Source organism: Lissotriton vulgaris, chromosome 5 (assembly GCF_964263255.1).
Source record: "Lissotriton vulgaris chromosome 5, aLisVul1.2, whole genome shotgun sequence".
NCBI lineage: Eukaryota > Metazoa > Chordata > Amphibia > Caudata > Salamandridae > Lissotriton > Lissotriton vulgaris.
Genome location: NC_141693.1, coordinates 267,420,250 through 267,435,351, shown reverse-complemented (window position 1 = coordinate 267,435,351; position 15,102 = coordinate 267,420,250). Strand labels below are relative to the sequence as shown.

The 15,102-nt window shown below is 42.9% G+C and overlaps 1 protein-coding gene across 13 annotated transcripts in view; it reads left to right on the top strand.

Moving 5' to 3' along the window:
• Positions 1-15,102, top strand: part of KIF1B (kinesin family member 1B) — a 1,388,545-nt gene that overhangs the window by 1,205,933 nt on the left and 167,510 nt on the right. For all 13 annotated transcript variants that reach the window (XM_086921360.1, XM_086921359.1, XM_086921355.1 and 10 more), the window contains one exon: positions 13,550-13,671. In XM_086921360.1, coding sequence (XP_086777486.1) covers positions 13,550-13,671 — 122 coding nt within the window. The remainder of the gene's footprint in view (positions 1-13,549; positions 13,672-15,102) is intronic.

The window sequence follows — 15,102 nt, the reverse complement described above, 5'->3', positions numbered from 1 at the left end:
TTTTTCACAAAAATTATTATTTGGATTCCAAAGTGAGGAGGGACAGTCACTTCACACTTTCTATTTTACAAGATTTTTTTGGTTTAATCAGACATGCGCTCATGTCCAGGTGTGGGACAACTTGGCACCAGCAATCTAGACAAAAGGTGAGTAATATGTAGATAGTTGTATCCATCAGAAGAACAAGTTACCTACCTTCATTAACGCTTTTTCTGGTCTTGACCTTGCTCCAATGGAAACAGTCCAGCGCGCACTGCCAAAGCAGGTACTCCCTGAGCCGGAACTCAAGCAAACCAGGACTGGTTTCGCCCTAGTTAGGGCTCATAAGCCAGGTTTAGCTTGGTTATAGTGATAGTGTGCCCCTGGGTCCCATGCACACCCATCACACTTAGGGCGACAGACAAATATACAAAAATTGATGGATTGAGTGTTTGAATTAAGCCTGCCACCTATCACCCTTTTGTAAAGCTTTATTTCAGAACAGACACACTAAACTATACAAAAAAGTGATGGATGAAATGCTTTAAGCAATCCATGCGTAATTGTTTTGAGCACTATTGTGTGTCTGTTCTGATTCAAACATGTGAATCTGAAAGATTCAATGCTGCAGTAGAAATAAGTTACTTACCTATAACTACAGTTATCCAGTATTGGGGTATCTTTCATAGATTCACATGCCTGAATCATTCCCCATCGCTGAGGTGGGAGTCTCACGGTAAAATACAAAATCAGTGCCCTAAGTAAATGAGTAGTAGGCTAAAAGAAAAGCCCAAGGGCCTAGATATTAGTAGCCTATCTACATCAGTATATGAAAAGAACCAAAAATTAGTTCCAACCAATCAGCCACCCTCTAGAACCTTCCCAGCAGAGGCAGTTCTCCTCAGATTTTCACCTCACGTCGTGAGGAAGGGAGTCTCCCTGAGTGCCTACTCAGTTCTTCACTTCTTTTCTTCAGGAAGTCTGATAAGAAGGCTTTTTTTAGACCCTGCAGGATCTGTGAGAAGAAGAGGGTCCATATGGATGACCAGCATAAAGACTGCATTTATTGCCTTCATCCAAAGCATGTTGCTAATGTTTGGAGAATCTGCTGTCCCTTCCTTACTAAAACACTTAGGGATAGGGAGGCAAGACTACTTTTATGGCTAAAATCTTCCTCGGCTGAGGAGGATGACAAGGCCTCAACTTCGAGTAAAAGGGCTAGATCGCATGACAGCTCTTCCAGTGAGGGAAGAAAGCACCATAAGTCTTCCCATGATGTTTCTGTCCATTCACAGAGGTCACTCGGAGTCAATGCTGTCTTTGCCCTCTGAGGAGTCCAAGAGACCATCGACTTCTAAAACTGTGAGTAAACCCCAGGTTAAAACTCTCACACTGGTTCCATCATCAACAGTTTCAGTGACTTCTGCTGCCCCCTTGTTGACGGCTTCTGTCTTGGCAATGGCTATCTCTTCACCTATTGTGTCATCTAAGATGTCTGTCACGTCTAAGAAACTTATTCTTAAAGACTTGTCGACGAAGAGTTCATCTTCTACGTCGTCGTCGACCGTGTCGACGTTGAGCTTATCAACTAAGGTTCCATCGACGACGAAGGTACTTCTATCTATAAAGTCAATCTCGCCGACGTCGACAATGTCATCGATGACTGTCCCATCGACGTCTACTTCAGTGATGACCCCGTCGACGAAGAGCCCGTTGACGACTATTCCGTCGACGAGGAGCCCGTCAACGAAGAGTCCGTCGACGAAGAGGCAGTCGATGATGGCCCCGTCAACGACGAACACATCGATTATTCTGTCGAATAGGAGCCCGTCGACGATAATCCCACCGACGACCAGGAGCCCGTCGACGACGAAGACCTCGTCGACGATGATTCTACCAGTCTCTCAGCCATCATCAGTGGTAACTTTGCCTTCACATTCAACGCCCATATCGTACACACATTTTCAATTGAAGACTTATCAAAGGCAGTATTACTGTAAGATATCTCCTCTCTTGCCATCTCACCTCTTGGAAACTTATGTCGAAGATGAGGATTATGATGATGAAGATGACGAAGGACTATTTGGCATAGCTCACCACTCCTCTGAGCTTAACATCAAGTGCCAAGAAGAGGATGACAAATAATATCAGGAGCATTATTATCAAGAGGATCTTACTACTCCATATCATAGGTATCCCAGAAAGGAGTCGAGTCACAGAGAGATGAGTCCTCTCCCTCCATCGCTCATTCAGGATCTACAAGCCTTGCTGGCGGACTACCATCAAAGGTTTCCCCCACAACAGGCTGTACCTGAAAATCCACCTCCACCAGCGGAGATGCCTGATTCGTTACCTCAGACTGAGGTTCCTGATTCGTTACCTCAGACTGAGGTTCCTGCTTCACCACCTCATCCCCCTGGTCCATCTGAGCCAGTGCACACCATGACACTACCTCCTCAGAGGAGGAAGTTGAAGAGGGTGAATTACCTAACCGGGCTGCAATCACAGATCCTTGGCACGATTATGTCATACTGATGCCTTCTCCACCTGTTCCTCAGCCTTCAGATTCTCCCCCTGAGGACATCTGGGGTTTTCATAACTTGATGCAAAGAGCGGCATCTAGATTCCAATTGCCTGTTGCAGTAGAGCACACAGATTGTTTTTTTCTTGATTTTAAAGAAGAGTCTAGGAAGATCACGCAAGCTGTTCCTATCATTGATTGTATTTGGAATAAAGGAATTAAGATTATGCAAACGCCTGCTTCTATTCCGGCTGTGCTTCCTCACATTGAGAAAAAGTACTGTGCTCCTCCTGATACTCCATTTTGTTTGATTGGTCATCCCCGACCAGACTCCGTGATTTCACAAGCCGCATAGCAGAGATCTAAAAATCCAGCTATGCCCATAACAACACCGCCTGATAAGGAGACTAGACCTTCTAGGTAAAAAAAATCTCCACTATGGCAGCAGCCTCTATTAAAGCGACAAATTATATGGCAATAGTCAGCCGCTATGACCGCCAGATGTGGTCAGATTTGGCAGAATTTATCGGCCTCATCCCTGAAGACCGTAAACAGGACACTAGGACGATCCTTTTGGAAGGAGAGCGAGCCGCATCTGAGATCATAGATTGCGCTCTGGATATTGCAAACACCAACTTTCGCCAACTTGGCGGGGCTGCAGTGCTTAGACACCAGGGATGGCTTAAAGCCACATCTTTTAAACCAGAGGTACAAACAAAGATCTAAGACATGGCCTATGAGGGAGGGTCTTTATTCGTTAACACATTGATTCGGCCCTCCTTGCTAATAGAAACGGATACTGATAACTGCTAAATCTCTGGGCGCTCTGCAATACAGGCGCAGATCATTCCGAGGTGCAAGAGGACGTGGTTTTGCTTCAAGAGGAGGATATCAGAACCAGCAAAATAGGCAGTATCAATCACAGTATAGACAACCTTAGAGCCAATCATCATACCGCCAATCCTTTTCGGCTTATTTTCTCCCGTCAGGTAGATCGAAAGCGATTGAACAATCAAGGTCGCGATACCAACAGGAAGCAATGATTTGTGCAGGACGCCAGCCGTACCCCCCTCCCTCCCCGTGGGCACAAAGATTTCAGTGTTTGCTCAAAAGCGGCGACAGATTACTTCGGACCGATGGGTTCTCGACCTAGTAAACAACAGTCACACCCTGGAATTCATCAAACAGCCACCTACTACCCCGCCCAGGGGTCCACCTCCCCCTTGTCTTCACTTACTGTTCAAATAAGCCTTAAAGATGCTCCTCAAAAAGGCGATAGAGAAGGTTGCATCGTCTCAAAGAGGAACTGAGTTCTATTCTCGTTTCTTCCTCATCAAGAAGTAGTCAAGTGAATGGCGTCCGATCCTGGACCTCCGCAAGCTCAACAAATTCCTCAAAAAGCAACGTTTCTGAATGGTCACACTTCCCAAGGTCTTAAGCTGTGTAAACAAAGGGGATTTTAAGGCTTCTCTGGATCTTGAGGATGCGTACTTTCACATCCCTATACATCCCAAGCATCGCAAATATCTTAGATTCACAGTGGCTGGGGTCCACTATCAGTTCAAGGTACTCCCGTTCGGACTGAAATCGGCACCAAGAATCTTCACAAAATGTTTGGCACCAGTGGCAGCAACATTGAGATCTCGAGGAACACAGGTGTTCCTGTATCTCGACTATTGGCTGCTCAAAGGTCCTTCGGAGCAGGCGGCTGAAGATGCGGTCTCAGCATGTCTACATCTCTTCTCGGATCTAGACCTCACTCTCAACGAGAACAAATCACAGTTGCGTCCTCTCTAAGTTATTCCTTTTCTGGGGGCAAGACTGGACACACTACAGTGCAAAGCATTTTTATCAAAAGACCGCTAGTTACGTCTTCAAAAAATTGGCAATCTTAATTTAAAAAAGAACGTCTGGTTCTGTCCGGATGTTTGCTTCTCTTCTGGTAATGTGTTCATCGGTGATAAACCTCATACCCTTGGCACAGCTCAGAATGAGACCTCTTCAGGAAGAATTACATCTTCAATGGCAACAAGCCGTAGGATCGTTCGGCGATTCCATCAAGGTCACGTCGCGCATGATATATTCTCTGCATTAGTTGTCCCAGATAGTGAATTTAGCTCCAGGCCTCACTTTCCTACCAGCCACTCCAGACTTCGTTTTAACAACCAATGCTTCCATGGAGGGATGGGGAGGTCATCTGCAAGATTTGCAGATTCAAGGGAAATAGTCCCAAGAACACCATTGACAACATATCAACAGGTTGGAGCTTCGCACCATTTTTGTTTCTCTGCAAGCATTCCTCCCAAGGATTGCAGGACCCTCAGTGCTGGTCTGTACCGACAATACGACCAGCATGTATTACATCAACGAACAAGGAGGAACACAGTCGCCAACATTTTCGGAGAAAGCCCAGGAAATGTGGGAGTGGGTCACATTCCACAAGATAACCTTGAGGGCAGAATATGTCAAGGGCCTCCACAATACATCTGGCCGACACCATGAGCACGTCCCTAGCGGACTGCCACGAATGAGAACTGGAGCAGGTGAACAGAGTCTTCAAAATTTGGGGCAAACCAGCACTAGATTTATTTGCAACGAGGGAGAACAAGAAATGCCAATACTATGCCAGCAGGTTCCCTCAACAGGAATCAAGACCTTAACATCTCTCAGGACTGTTGTGAGATTATGGCCAAGTCTCGTGCTCAGAGTACAATCAAGACTTAACTTTTAAAGTGGTAGCGATTCTGTCATTGGGGTCAGGTGAATAACATCCATCCTATTCAAGCTCCTGCGGAACAAATTCTTCCTTACTTGCTGTCTCTGGCCAAATTTGGCCTGTTTTTTTCAGCGATTAAGGTTAATCTCGCTGCTCTGTCCAGATTCAGAAAAGGTACTGAACTACCTTCTCTCTGTTCATCTTCGCTTGTCAAGCAATTTATGAAAGGGCTTTTCTGAGCTTTTTCTCTGGTGCGCGCACCTCCTCCAGAGTGGGAGCTCAATACTGTGCTGGCGCAACTAATGAGACAATAGTTTGAATCTACACACAAAGCTGATCTCAAGTTCCTCACGTGGAAGGTTGCCATTCTTCTGGCTCTTAGAATAAGTGAAATCCATGCGTTCACTATCACAGAACCCTTTTTACATTTCACTAAAGGTTACGTAACTATTCGAACTAATCCAAGATTCATCCCTAAAGTACTGACTCAATTTCACTTGAATGAACCAGTAAAGTTAAAAGTTTTCTTCCCAGATCCATCCACGCCAGCTGAGAGAGCATTGCACTCTCTTGACATTAAGCGTTGTTTAAAATTCTATTTACAGAAGACTAAAGATTTCAGGCGATCCAATCAATTGATCGTGGGCTATGGTCAAGCCACACTTGGGACTGCAGTAACAAAGGCAACAATAGCCAGATGTCTGGCTTCTACGATTCATTTCTGCCATGACAAGGCCAACAAACCTTTACAGAGAAAGGTTAAAGCTCATCCTACCAGGACTGTGGCAGCTTCTACAGCATGGTTTGCTGGAGTGACTTTGGAGAACATTTGTCATGCCGTGACATGGAAAAATGTCCACACTTTTATGAAACATTATTGTCTGCAATCCGCACAGCAGGAGGATACAGCTGTGGGACAAGCAGTTCTAAGTCATCTTTTTCATTAAGGTCCGTTTTAGGTATTTTTCTCTTATATAATGCAATGTTTCAAATGGCAAATTTTATATGCTTTCGCTGAATATATACATAGCTCTCTAGGTTTTAATAATCTTACCTTATTTCGTTAATGTGCTTAATATGCATTTTATTTTTTTAATGGCTTGCTTATGTTATTGAAGTTCCAACAATTATGAATGCGTTTTGGGAGTTTCTGAAACCTTGTCTCCACCATCCGCAAATGGCACTGTTGTTTGCATTAATGCTTGCTATTCTGATTCAGGCATGTGAATCTATGAAAGGTACCCCAATACTGGGTAAGAAAACAAGTTACTTACCTGTAACTACAGTTATCCAGTATTAGTATCTTTCATAGATTCACATGCACCCACCCTCCTCCCCGGCGAGTCAGTTCTTTATATTTGGACTACTTACTTCCCACTTGTGCTAAGAACATCTGAGGAGATAACTGCCTCTGCTGGGAAGGTTCTAGAGGGTGCTGGTGGCTGATTGGATGGAATTAATATTTGGTTATTTTCATATAATGATGTAGATAGGCTACTAAGATATAGGCCTTTGAGCTTTTCTTTTAGCATACTACTCTTATTTACTTAGGGCACTGCTTTTGTATTTTACTGTGGGACTCCCGCCTCAGTGACGGGGAATGATTCAAGCATGTGAATCTATGAAAGATACCAATACTGGATAACTGTAGTTACAGGTAAGTAACTTGATTTCTTCTCCTGCATCCCACCACTGCTCATTTCCCTACTTCCACACTCATGATTAAGTGTTGGGGCTTCTGAAGGGGAGTGAGATTTATTGTACTGTTCTTTCATTGGCAGTAGGTCAGGTATTTTCCACTGTGGTGATTGTGCTACTAAAGTGGCACTATTGACTGCTTAGTTGTTCAGACATCATCTGCTAAATTAAAGCAGAATATATTTTGATCTGTGCCTCCAAACAGGGAAAACTCCTACTGATATTTTAAAGTTACTGTGTGAATCCCATCTCAAAAATGGGGAATAATTAAAGCATGAGAATCTTAAAAAAATAAAAAAGTCCATGCAAGAGATCTGTAGTTAAGGGTAACCATCTTTTTTCTTATGTTATTGGACTAACTTGAATGGAAGCAGTGAGCTGATTTTCTTAGTGAACAACATTCTCAAGACTCCCAACACAGTGAGGAGTGCAGCTTTAAGGTGCGCATAGCAGTCTTTAGGACCAACAACAATAGGTTTAAGGAATTATTCTCCACATCCAAGGAATTATTCTCCACATCCAAGGACATCAAATGTCAGTTTAATACACTTTTGTGTTTGTTTTACTCTGGTGAAATGGCCTATGACTTTGCTGGATCGTAATCATGCACAAGCCCTTCAATCGATGCCTTCTGAGGACATGCAAATGCTTTAATAGATAACAGCATTTCGGATTCCTCTTCCCTGCATGCCCAGGGAAGGTGACCCTCCAGAAACCATTTTCTGTATTTAATTCAAATAAGATTACTTTTTCTCTCTTTCCTGCATGAACAGTTGTTACGCATCATAAATGCCTGATGCACTACACCTTTCTTTTTGTACAAAACTAGGAATGTTTTGTTTAAGCCAACCTTTTGAAAAATATTGAAGCTTTACAAAATCAGGGCTAGCTGGAATAAAGCCTGTATATCCTCAAATGTACATGCACAGACATTCAATCCAATGCAGTATTGTGGCATTCCCTAAACATGTACCTGTCAGTGAGAGATCCAGATGGCTATTTGGTCAAACAGACAAGCATGTTACAAGCACTTCAACCATGATGCTTTATCTTGCGGTGATGCTCAGTTTAGCCTGTTTGCTTAAGTTATTAGCTGCCAGATACTCACTGGTAATCTTCATTACTACAAGTCAGTCTTCCTTATCATGGTGCTTACAAAAGTGAGTTCCTGCGTTGCAAGGGCACAAATATTGCCCACATAAACAAATGTCTAACTGTCCCCTCTCAGCATGGCTGTCAATTACTTCCTATCGCATGACTTATAAAGGAGGTGCCATTTGTAACCACTTCCAGTAATAACAAAGCAAAACAAATACTAACAAACATGCAATTTCCTACCATAGTCTAAATAAATATTCCATAGGGAGTGAAGGATAGGTAAATATGGGACTGTGAGGAGGAAGACTGTTACTCGGAGTTATGAAGGTTACTGGTACGTAATCCTTGAATTACTTTCCTCACTCATCTTCCTCGTCACAGTCCTTACTAGCATAAACATACTCCAAGTTGTGTAAAAAAACAAATTTGAGATAACAAAAATAAGTGCGTATTGTGCTTAGTTAATAACAACAAAAGAAAATGACTGTACTATGGCTAAAACTGATGAACCAAATGAAGACGCAATTACCTCACCTAACTGCAATTTATAGTGAGTAATTAAAGTGTTTGGGGAGACCCAATGTTTCTACAGCACAAAGTTCTTTAAGGAACGCCTCCTTAATAGCTTCCCAGGAAGAGGATACACGTCTACTGGACTGCCCCTGGACTAAGGTTAGAATTGGAAGACCTCATTTTTATTAGGCCATGGAAAGGGTCATTCTCACCCACGTACTGAGCATGTAAGTAGAAGGATAATGACCCATGTTCGTCAATGCCAGAAGTAATGACCAAACATTCTACTTCATAAAAAGAGGTTATTCTCTGCAAATGGATGGATAGGGCTTTGTGAACATCTAGCAAATGCCAAATAATTTCCTGTTCAGAAAAAGGAGATGGAAGAAACACAGGCAATACTAAGTCCTGGGGCAAATGAAAAGATAAGGAAACTTTGGGCAAAAATGAAGGCTCTGGCCTCAAAAGCACCTTGGCTTCAAAGAACCTCAAAAAAGGTTTGATAGCAAAAAGGATCCTAGTTTCACCTAGTCTGTGATCCGAAGAAAGAGCCACTTGAAAACAAGAATTTTTAAGTCAGAAACTTTAATGTCACTGCTCTAGAAGCTTGAAAGGAGATCCCTGAAGAGCCAAAAGAACTAATGGTAAACCCCAAGAGGTAATCGGAGAATGAGCTTTCAGTTAAAAACTCCTTAAAAGTCGAGAGGCCAGAAAGTCAAATCTCAAAATGTAAAAGTATCCCACGGCTCTAATTGCTGCCCATTGGCTACACAATGTAGATACCACCAGTCCAAATAAAAAAAAAAAAAACTCAAGAATTCCTCCTAATCTCCAAACACCCAAGGATATGCAACAGAGAGAATTCACTGGTAAGGTTGGATCTCTCATAGGGGAGGGAGATGTTGGAAATATACAAGGAGGTGGGACTGCCAGCTGAATAAAAAAAAGTGTACACCAGGGACAGCAAGACTAGTGAGGGTTTATAAGAAGAACTGCCCCTTGTTTGTCCTTGTTCTTGGATATGACTTTTCTAAGTAAGGCAAAGGGAGCCAATGCAAAAGGAAGACCTTTGGACAATTTGAAGCTCATCTCATTCTCTGCAAAGAGTTATGGAGACTAAGAATGGGAAAGAGAGGTTTAACCGGTCTGCATGCCTGTTCTCCTACTCCAGGAAATAGATTGTTGTTAGCAGGGTCGGCTTTAGCACTGGTGGCGCTCTGTGCGATCATGTTTGTTGGCGCCCCCCACGGACTCCCTCACTACCACCCTTTAACAGTGCCCCCTCAAGTCTCCACAATAACCACTCTTGCAAATGCATTCAATAAGCTTTATAGTGCCGCTTATAGCTGTGTACGGTGTCAGAGCACTCTACATTACACATATTGCACAGAGAGAATGAATCATATATGTGTGTAAATATGTGTATAGGAAATGTTAGATAAGCCAGAAGACTACAAGGTGAGCCACATGTCATCCATACAGGTAGACAGTATAGTTTAAGAGTACTTGGTCTAGAGAAGCACAGACTCAGAATTTAAAAACACAACCCCATGGTTGGTAATAATGAGATTTTTTTTTAACCGAAATGAGCACTTTTTGAAACATTAGAACAATGAAAGACGGGGGGGAATAATCATAATGCTCTAATGTATACCTTGCAGTTTGCATGCAGCTCTTTGATGACAGATATTAGCTCCCTGTTCGATGTTAGGATTTTAACAACTACCCTGCAAGTAACTAAAGGATCGCTCTGAGAAAACCACTGACCTGTTACATTATATGCACTTTGTGATCTGCATGGTACACATTCTTTGCAGCAGGCACATTAACACCTTGCTGCTAGGTGTTTTCCCCTCCTGTGCTGGAAATTGCCATTTTGCTGGTGTCATGACGAGCTCAGCTCGTCATCAGCACAGCTCAACTGCGCATCATGACGAGCTGAGCTTGTCATGAGCATCGAAAGGGTTAACCTTCTGTGCTAGCATAAAATGAGTTAAAACTTCCACTAGACAAAACTACTTCTCTCTCCAGGAAGAACATTAATCACTGGGGTTATCTTGACAATTTTTTGGCTGTATGAAAATTGCCTGAGGCCAGCAACACAGCAGCAGGTGCTTTTTAAACCATATAATACTTCTAAACACGGCACCCCCTCAAAGTCAGCACCCGGTGCGGTGGCACCGGTCGCACCGCCCTAGAGCCGACCCTGGCTGTTAGAGAGATGACTGTCTTTTCCAACCAGGATGCAGTGAGGTCTGCTAGACAAGCTAGCTGAGGAACTCTTTTGCTACCCAGATGGTTCACATAAGAGCTTGTGACCAGATTGTTTGGATCCTTACAACCTAATTCTGAAGAAAAAGAGAGAAATCTAGGAGTGCGCTTTGAACAGCTGACAGCTCCTTCCTTGTAGAAGATTTTTCCTGTTCCTCTCTGGACCAGAGCCCCTGAATTGCATGGTACCTCGGTGTACCTCCAAACTACAGGTTATTACAGAGGGATAATGAAACCCCCTTGTTTAGACGGGAGGGATGGAGCTACCATGACAATGAGATTGAAGTCCTTCAATACTGGATCCCAGTGAATAAGCTTGTGATTCTATAAATTGAACAGATGTAGCAGAGCCCAGGGCAGACAACAATAAGGCCGAATGTCTCCATGAACCAATGTCTTGCCAGAGCCTTCCTGCACTTGGAGGAACCTCAGTCAAGTCATTAACTTCTGTACAGCTGGAGGTAGAATTACTCTTCCCACATCTGTTTTGATTAGGGCTCTGATAAACTGAAGTTTCTGGACAGGAAGAAGATGATACTTGTCTCTGTTCAGCAGAAACCCATGGGATGATAGCATCTCGCAAACCATTTGTACTGCCTTCAGACCCTTAGAAGAAGAAGAGACAGAGATTAGCCACTCTTCAAAATAGGGAAGCACCAGTATTCCCTTGGAATGTAGTTACTCACCAAAGAATCAAGGATCTTGGTGATCACCCTTTGAGCCAATGCCTGCCCAAAAGGAATGACACAATATTGAAAGTGATCTCCAAAGACACAATCTTAAAAACTGTTGAAAACTGCCATGAATCAGTACATGAAGATATGCATCCAGGAGATCCAGGGAGGCACATTATATCCTTGTAGCCATCAACAAAAGAGTGGACTGCAAAGTCACCATTTTGAACTTTTGATAAACTGGTTCACTCGTGTGAGATTAAGGCCAGGATGAAAATCCCTTATTCGTTTTGAACCAAAAACATCAAATAACAGCTCAAACCCTTTTTCATAAGCTGCAACAAAGGGTAATACCCCCCTTATTTAGTAAATACTCTGCTCCTTTCTTCAGACATTGAAGCTTGACTGGGCATTGAGGAGTGGGTGCTGAGATGAAGAAATTCCATTAATGTATCAGAGAACCAATCTGGTATCCTTGTCAAACTAACTGAAGAACCCAGGAATCTGACACATCCAATTGCCACTTCCCATAAAAGTGTTTTTTCCCTCTACTTTTTTGGGATAGTCATGCTGCTGGTGGTATTGGGAGGGAGTTGTGGGTAGTTGAAGGGGTTTTGGGGAGGTTGGGGGTGGAGAAGGTTGGTGGTTTGCTGCCGGCTTTGTCCATGTAGGGACCTTCCCGGACACATCCCCGGCCACAAAATGACTGATCTGTTCCTTTGGAAGTAGAGGGTTGACCACAAGCACCGCAATACCAAACTTCTCTTTTGAAGGTGTGTAAACCAGACTCATCAGCTTGCAGTCTTCCACCAAGTAATTTAGAATCTCTTCGAATTGTTCCCTAAACAGTTTGCTGCTGCTAAAAGGAAGGTGGCTCAAGACAGATTTTTGGGCATTGTCAGCTCTCCATAGCGTTCTAAACGATACGTGGTAAAGGCAACATACTCCTTCATTTCTCTTGAAGTGGAATCTATTCCTCATCATTCTAGCTGGGAATAAATGAAAAGTAATTTGAGAGGGGCCCCTAGACTAAAGGGACAGGGCTCCTTGTCAGATTTATAAGTTGAGAACATCTCGCTTCGGGACTAAAATCAACCACAATTATGTTTCTGCAGACATACTCTCAAACATTCACTATAAAGGTCTCATACAACGTTCTATAGCAAACCCAACACTATAATCAAGTCAAGCACCACTAAATTACCAAATAGTCCAAGTCTTTAATATCAAATCTTTACATGTAGCATTTAAAACAACAAAAAAGAATGTATAACAACTGTGCAGAAGTGACACCTGGTGTCACTTCTGTATAGTTCTTATACATTCTTTATGGTTGATTTTTGTCCAAAAGGGAGATTATTTTCGACTTTTGAGTGGGATTGGAAGAAAGCCAGGACCTAACAATGAGTACATTTACCTTATGGTGGCATTTTTATTCCTAGTCCATTAGCTGTCTCCTGTTGCCAGCGCACTTCTGGATATGCTTCTGCTTTCGGTCTAAGCCTTCAGATCATTGGGGTCCTTTTTGTGTTAAAGAAAAGGAACTGCAAGGGTGCATATCTGCACTGGAAAAAAGGCATATGCTTCCAAATTGGGTAGGAATACTTGCATAATGTTTGATGTTTGAGAAGCAGATTCCTGCTCTGCCTATGCAAGGGAGCTTCAGAACAATCATTCCAGGATTCATCATACACATAACGTAAACCTTTTGTCTGTATTTTGCAGTGCAGTTATGAGCTTGTATGCAACAAACAACAACTATATCTTTAGAGTCCAGAACCTAGCTCTTAGAGGGCTCGGGCATTTTATTATAATACATTCTTTTAGAATTGCCTCACTGAATAGTATCCATGGAATTTACAAAACAAATGTTCATGAGAGGAGAAATTATCATGGGGTGGTGAGTCATAGGCTGGAGCAGCTGAGTAAACTGCGGAACAGTAGATTAACCTAGGTATGTCTAAAGTGTCCAGAATTGATACAGACACATGTAAGAGCATCATTTTTGTCTTGCCTTCATTGTTTTTTCATGTTCTTTAGAAAAGTGATTGCTAAAAATTGTGTTTTTGTTTCTATCAGCTTTCAGATATGTCCCCCATGGGAAGGGATCCATCTCTGTCCAGTTTCAGCAGTGCAACCCTAACCCCCTCTTCCACTTGTCCATCCTTGGCTGACTCCAGGTGCAGCTCCATCGATCAAAAGTAAGTCTTGTAGGGCCAACATACCTTAAGGTATTGACCCAGGCCACAAAGCCTGTCACTTCTAGACCACTGATTCTAGTTCAGTCCAAGGCAAAAGTGCTAATTCACTGGCAGACTATGCCTTCTAAACAATCGGATAGCTTTATTCTTTTCCCAGTGGGTTATAGTGTGCTGAAATATGCTATTATTTATCACTACTTAATTGCAAATGCAACAGAGATTCTAATAATTGTGTGAAAATGGTGAGTTGTGATACTTAACCTCACTTTTGTGATCTCACCAGAGCAAGGAAGAGTCATGTTAGTAGAGCATGTTGTGAGGGAGTCTAAAAATGTTGCTATTCGATAACAGTTGCCCTAATGGATACTCTCTGCAGGGGATTCCTAAAGACAACCCTTTCCCCAGGCCTTAGACTTGACCACAATTTTTTTCTAGATAATCGACTGGCTCCTGTTGGTGCTATTCAGCACATTCCACAGATCCACTATTCTTCTCAGTTAGCAACTTAAAGGGTTCATTGAAGGTGCCACTGAGATTGGTGATGTCAGTTCTTATTTTTACACAGCTCCACAGAAGCTGGATCAAGGGCAGACATGTTTTCACTCTTCTATTTTTTTTATGGTATATATTTTTGTGAAAATGTTCATTTTGTTTTTGAGTGATAAAGCCCTCACCGAAGTCTTTAGGCTTTCTATATATTGTGGGCACATGTCTGTAGCACATTCACATTTGTAATGCCTGTATTCCCCAGGTAGGTGTCATAACACTTGCACATAGTATGCTTCCACATGCAGGTGTCGGAGGCAGCTTGAGAGAGTGAAGAAAAACTATTGATGATGTCTCTGGAGTGGAAGTCTTAGACCTCTTTCAATCAAGGACACATACAGAAGCCATTTAATGGAGAAATTGCACAGTAAGCACTAAAACATACACAATCCTCTCTCATCATGAGAGAAAGAGAAAAGTGGTCCAAGGAGTAGCTGCTCTGCTCTTCAGGGCCAATCCCAGGCTGCAAGAAACTGTTCCTGAAAAGCAATTGAGTTAGCTGCATTCTGGAGTCTTCAAGACGCTAATTCAGATATTTCAATAAGTCATACTCCCCAGTTTTTGGCAAAAAGAACAGTTGATGGAAAGAATGCAGAACTATGTCATACATTCCCCTCAGTACAGAGATTTGGGCCTAAATCCATTGTGTTTTTGCTCACCATCCCATTCCAGTTTGGACCCAGCCATATGCAAATCTGTCTTGACCCTGCGCCCAATAGGAACAGTCCAGCCCGAACTGCCAGACCAGGTCCTCCCTGGACTGGAAACAAGCATCCTAAGACCGGTTTTGGGCATTCAGCCCTCATCAGCCAGGATAGCTTGACTCCAGTGACATGGCGAGCACGGGACCCACGTCTGGGTATACCCGTCCCACTCGGGGTGACC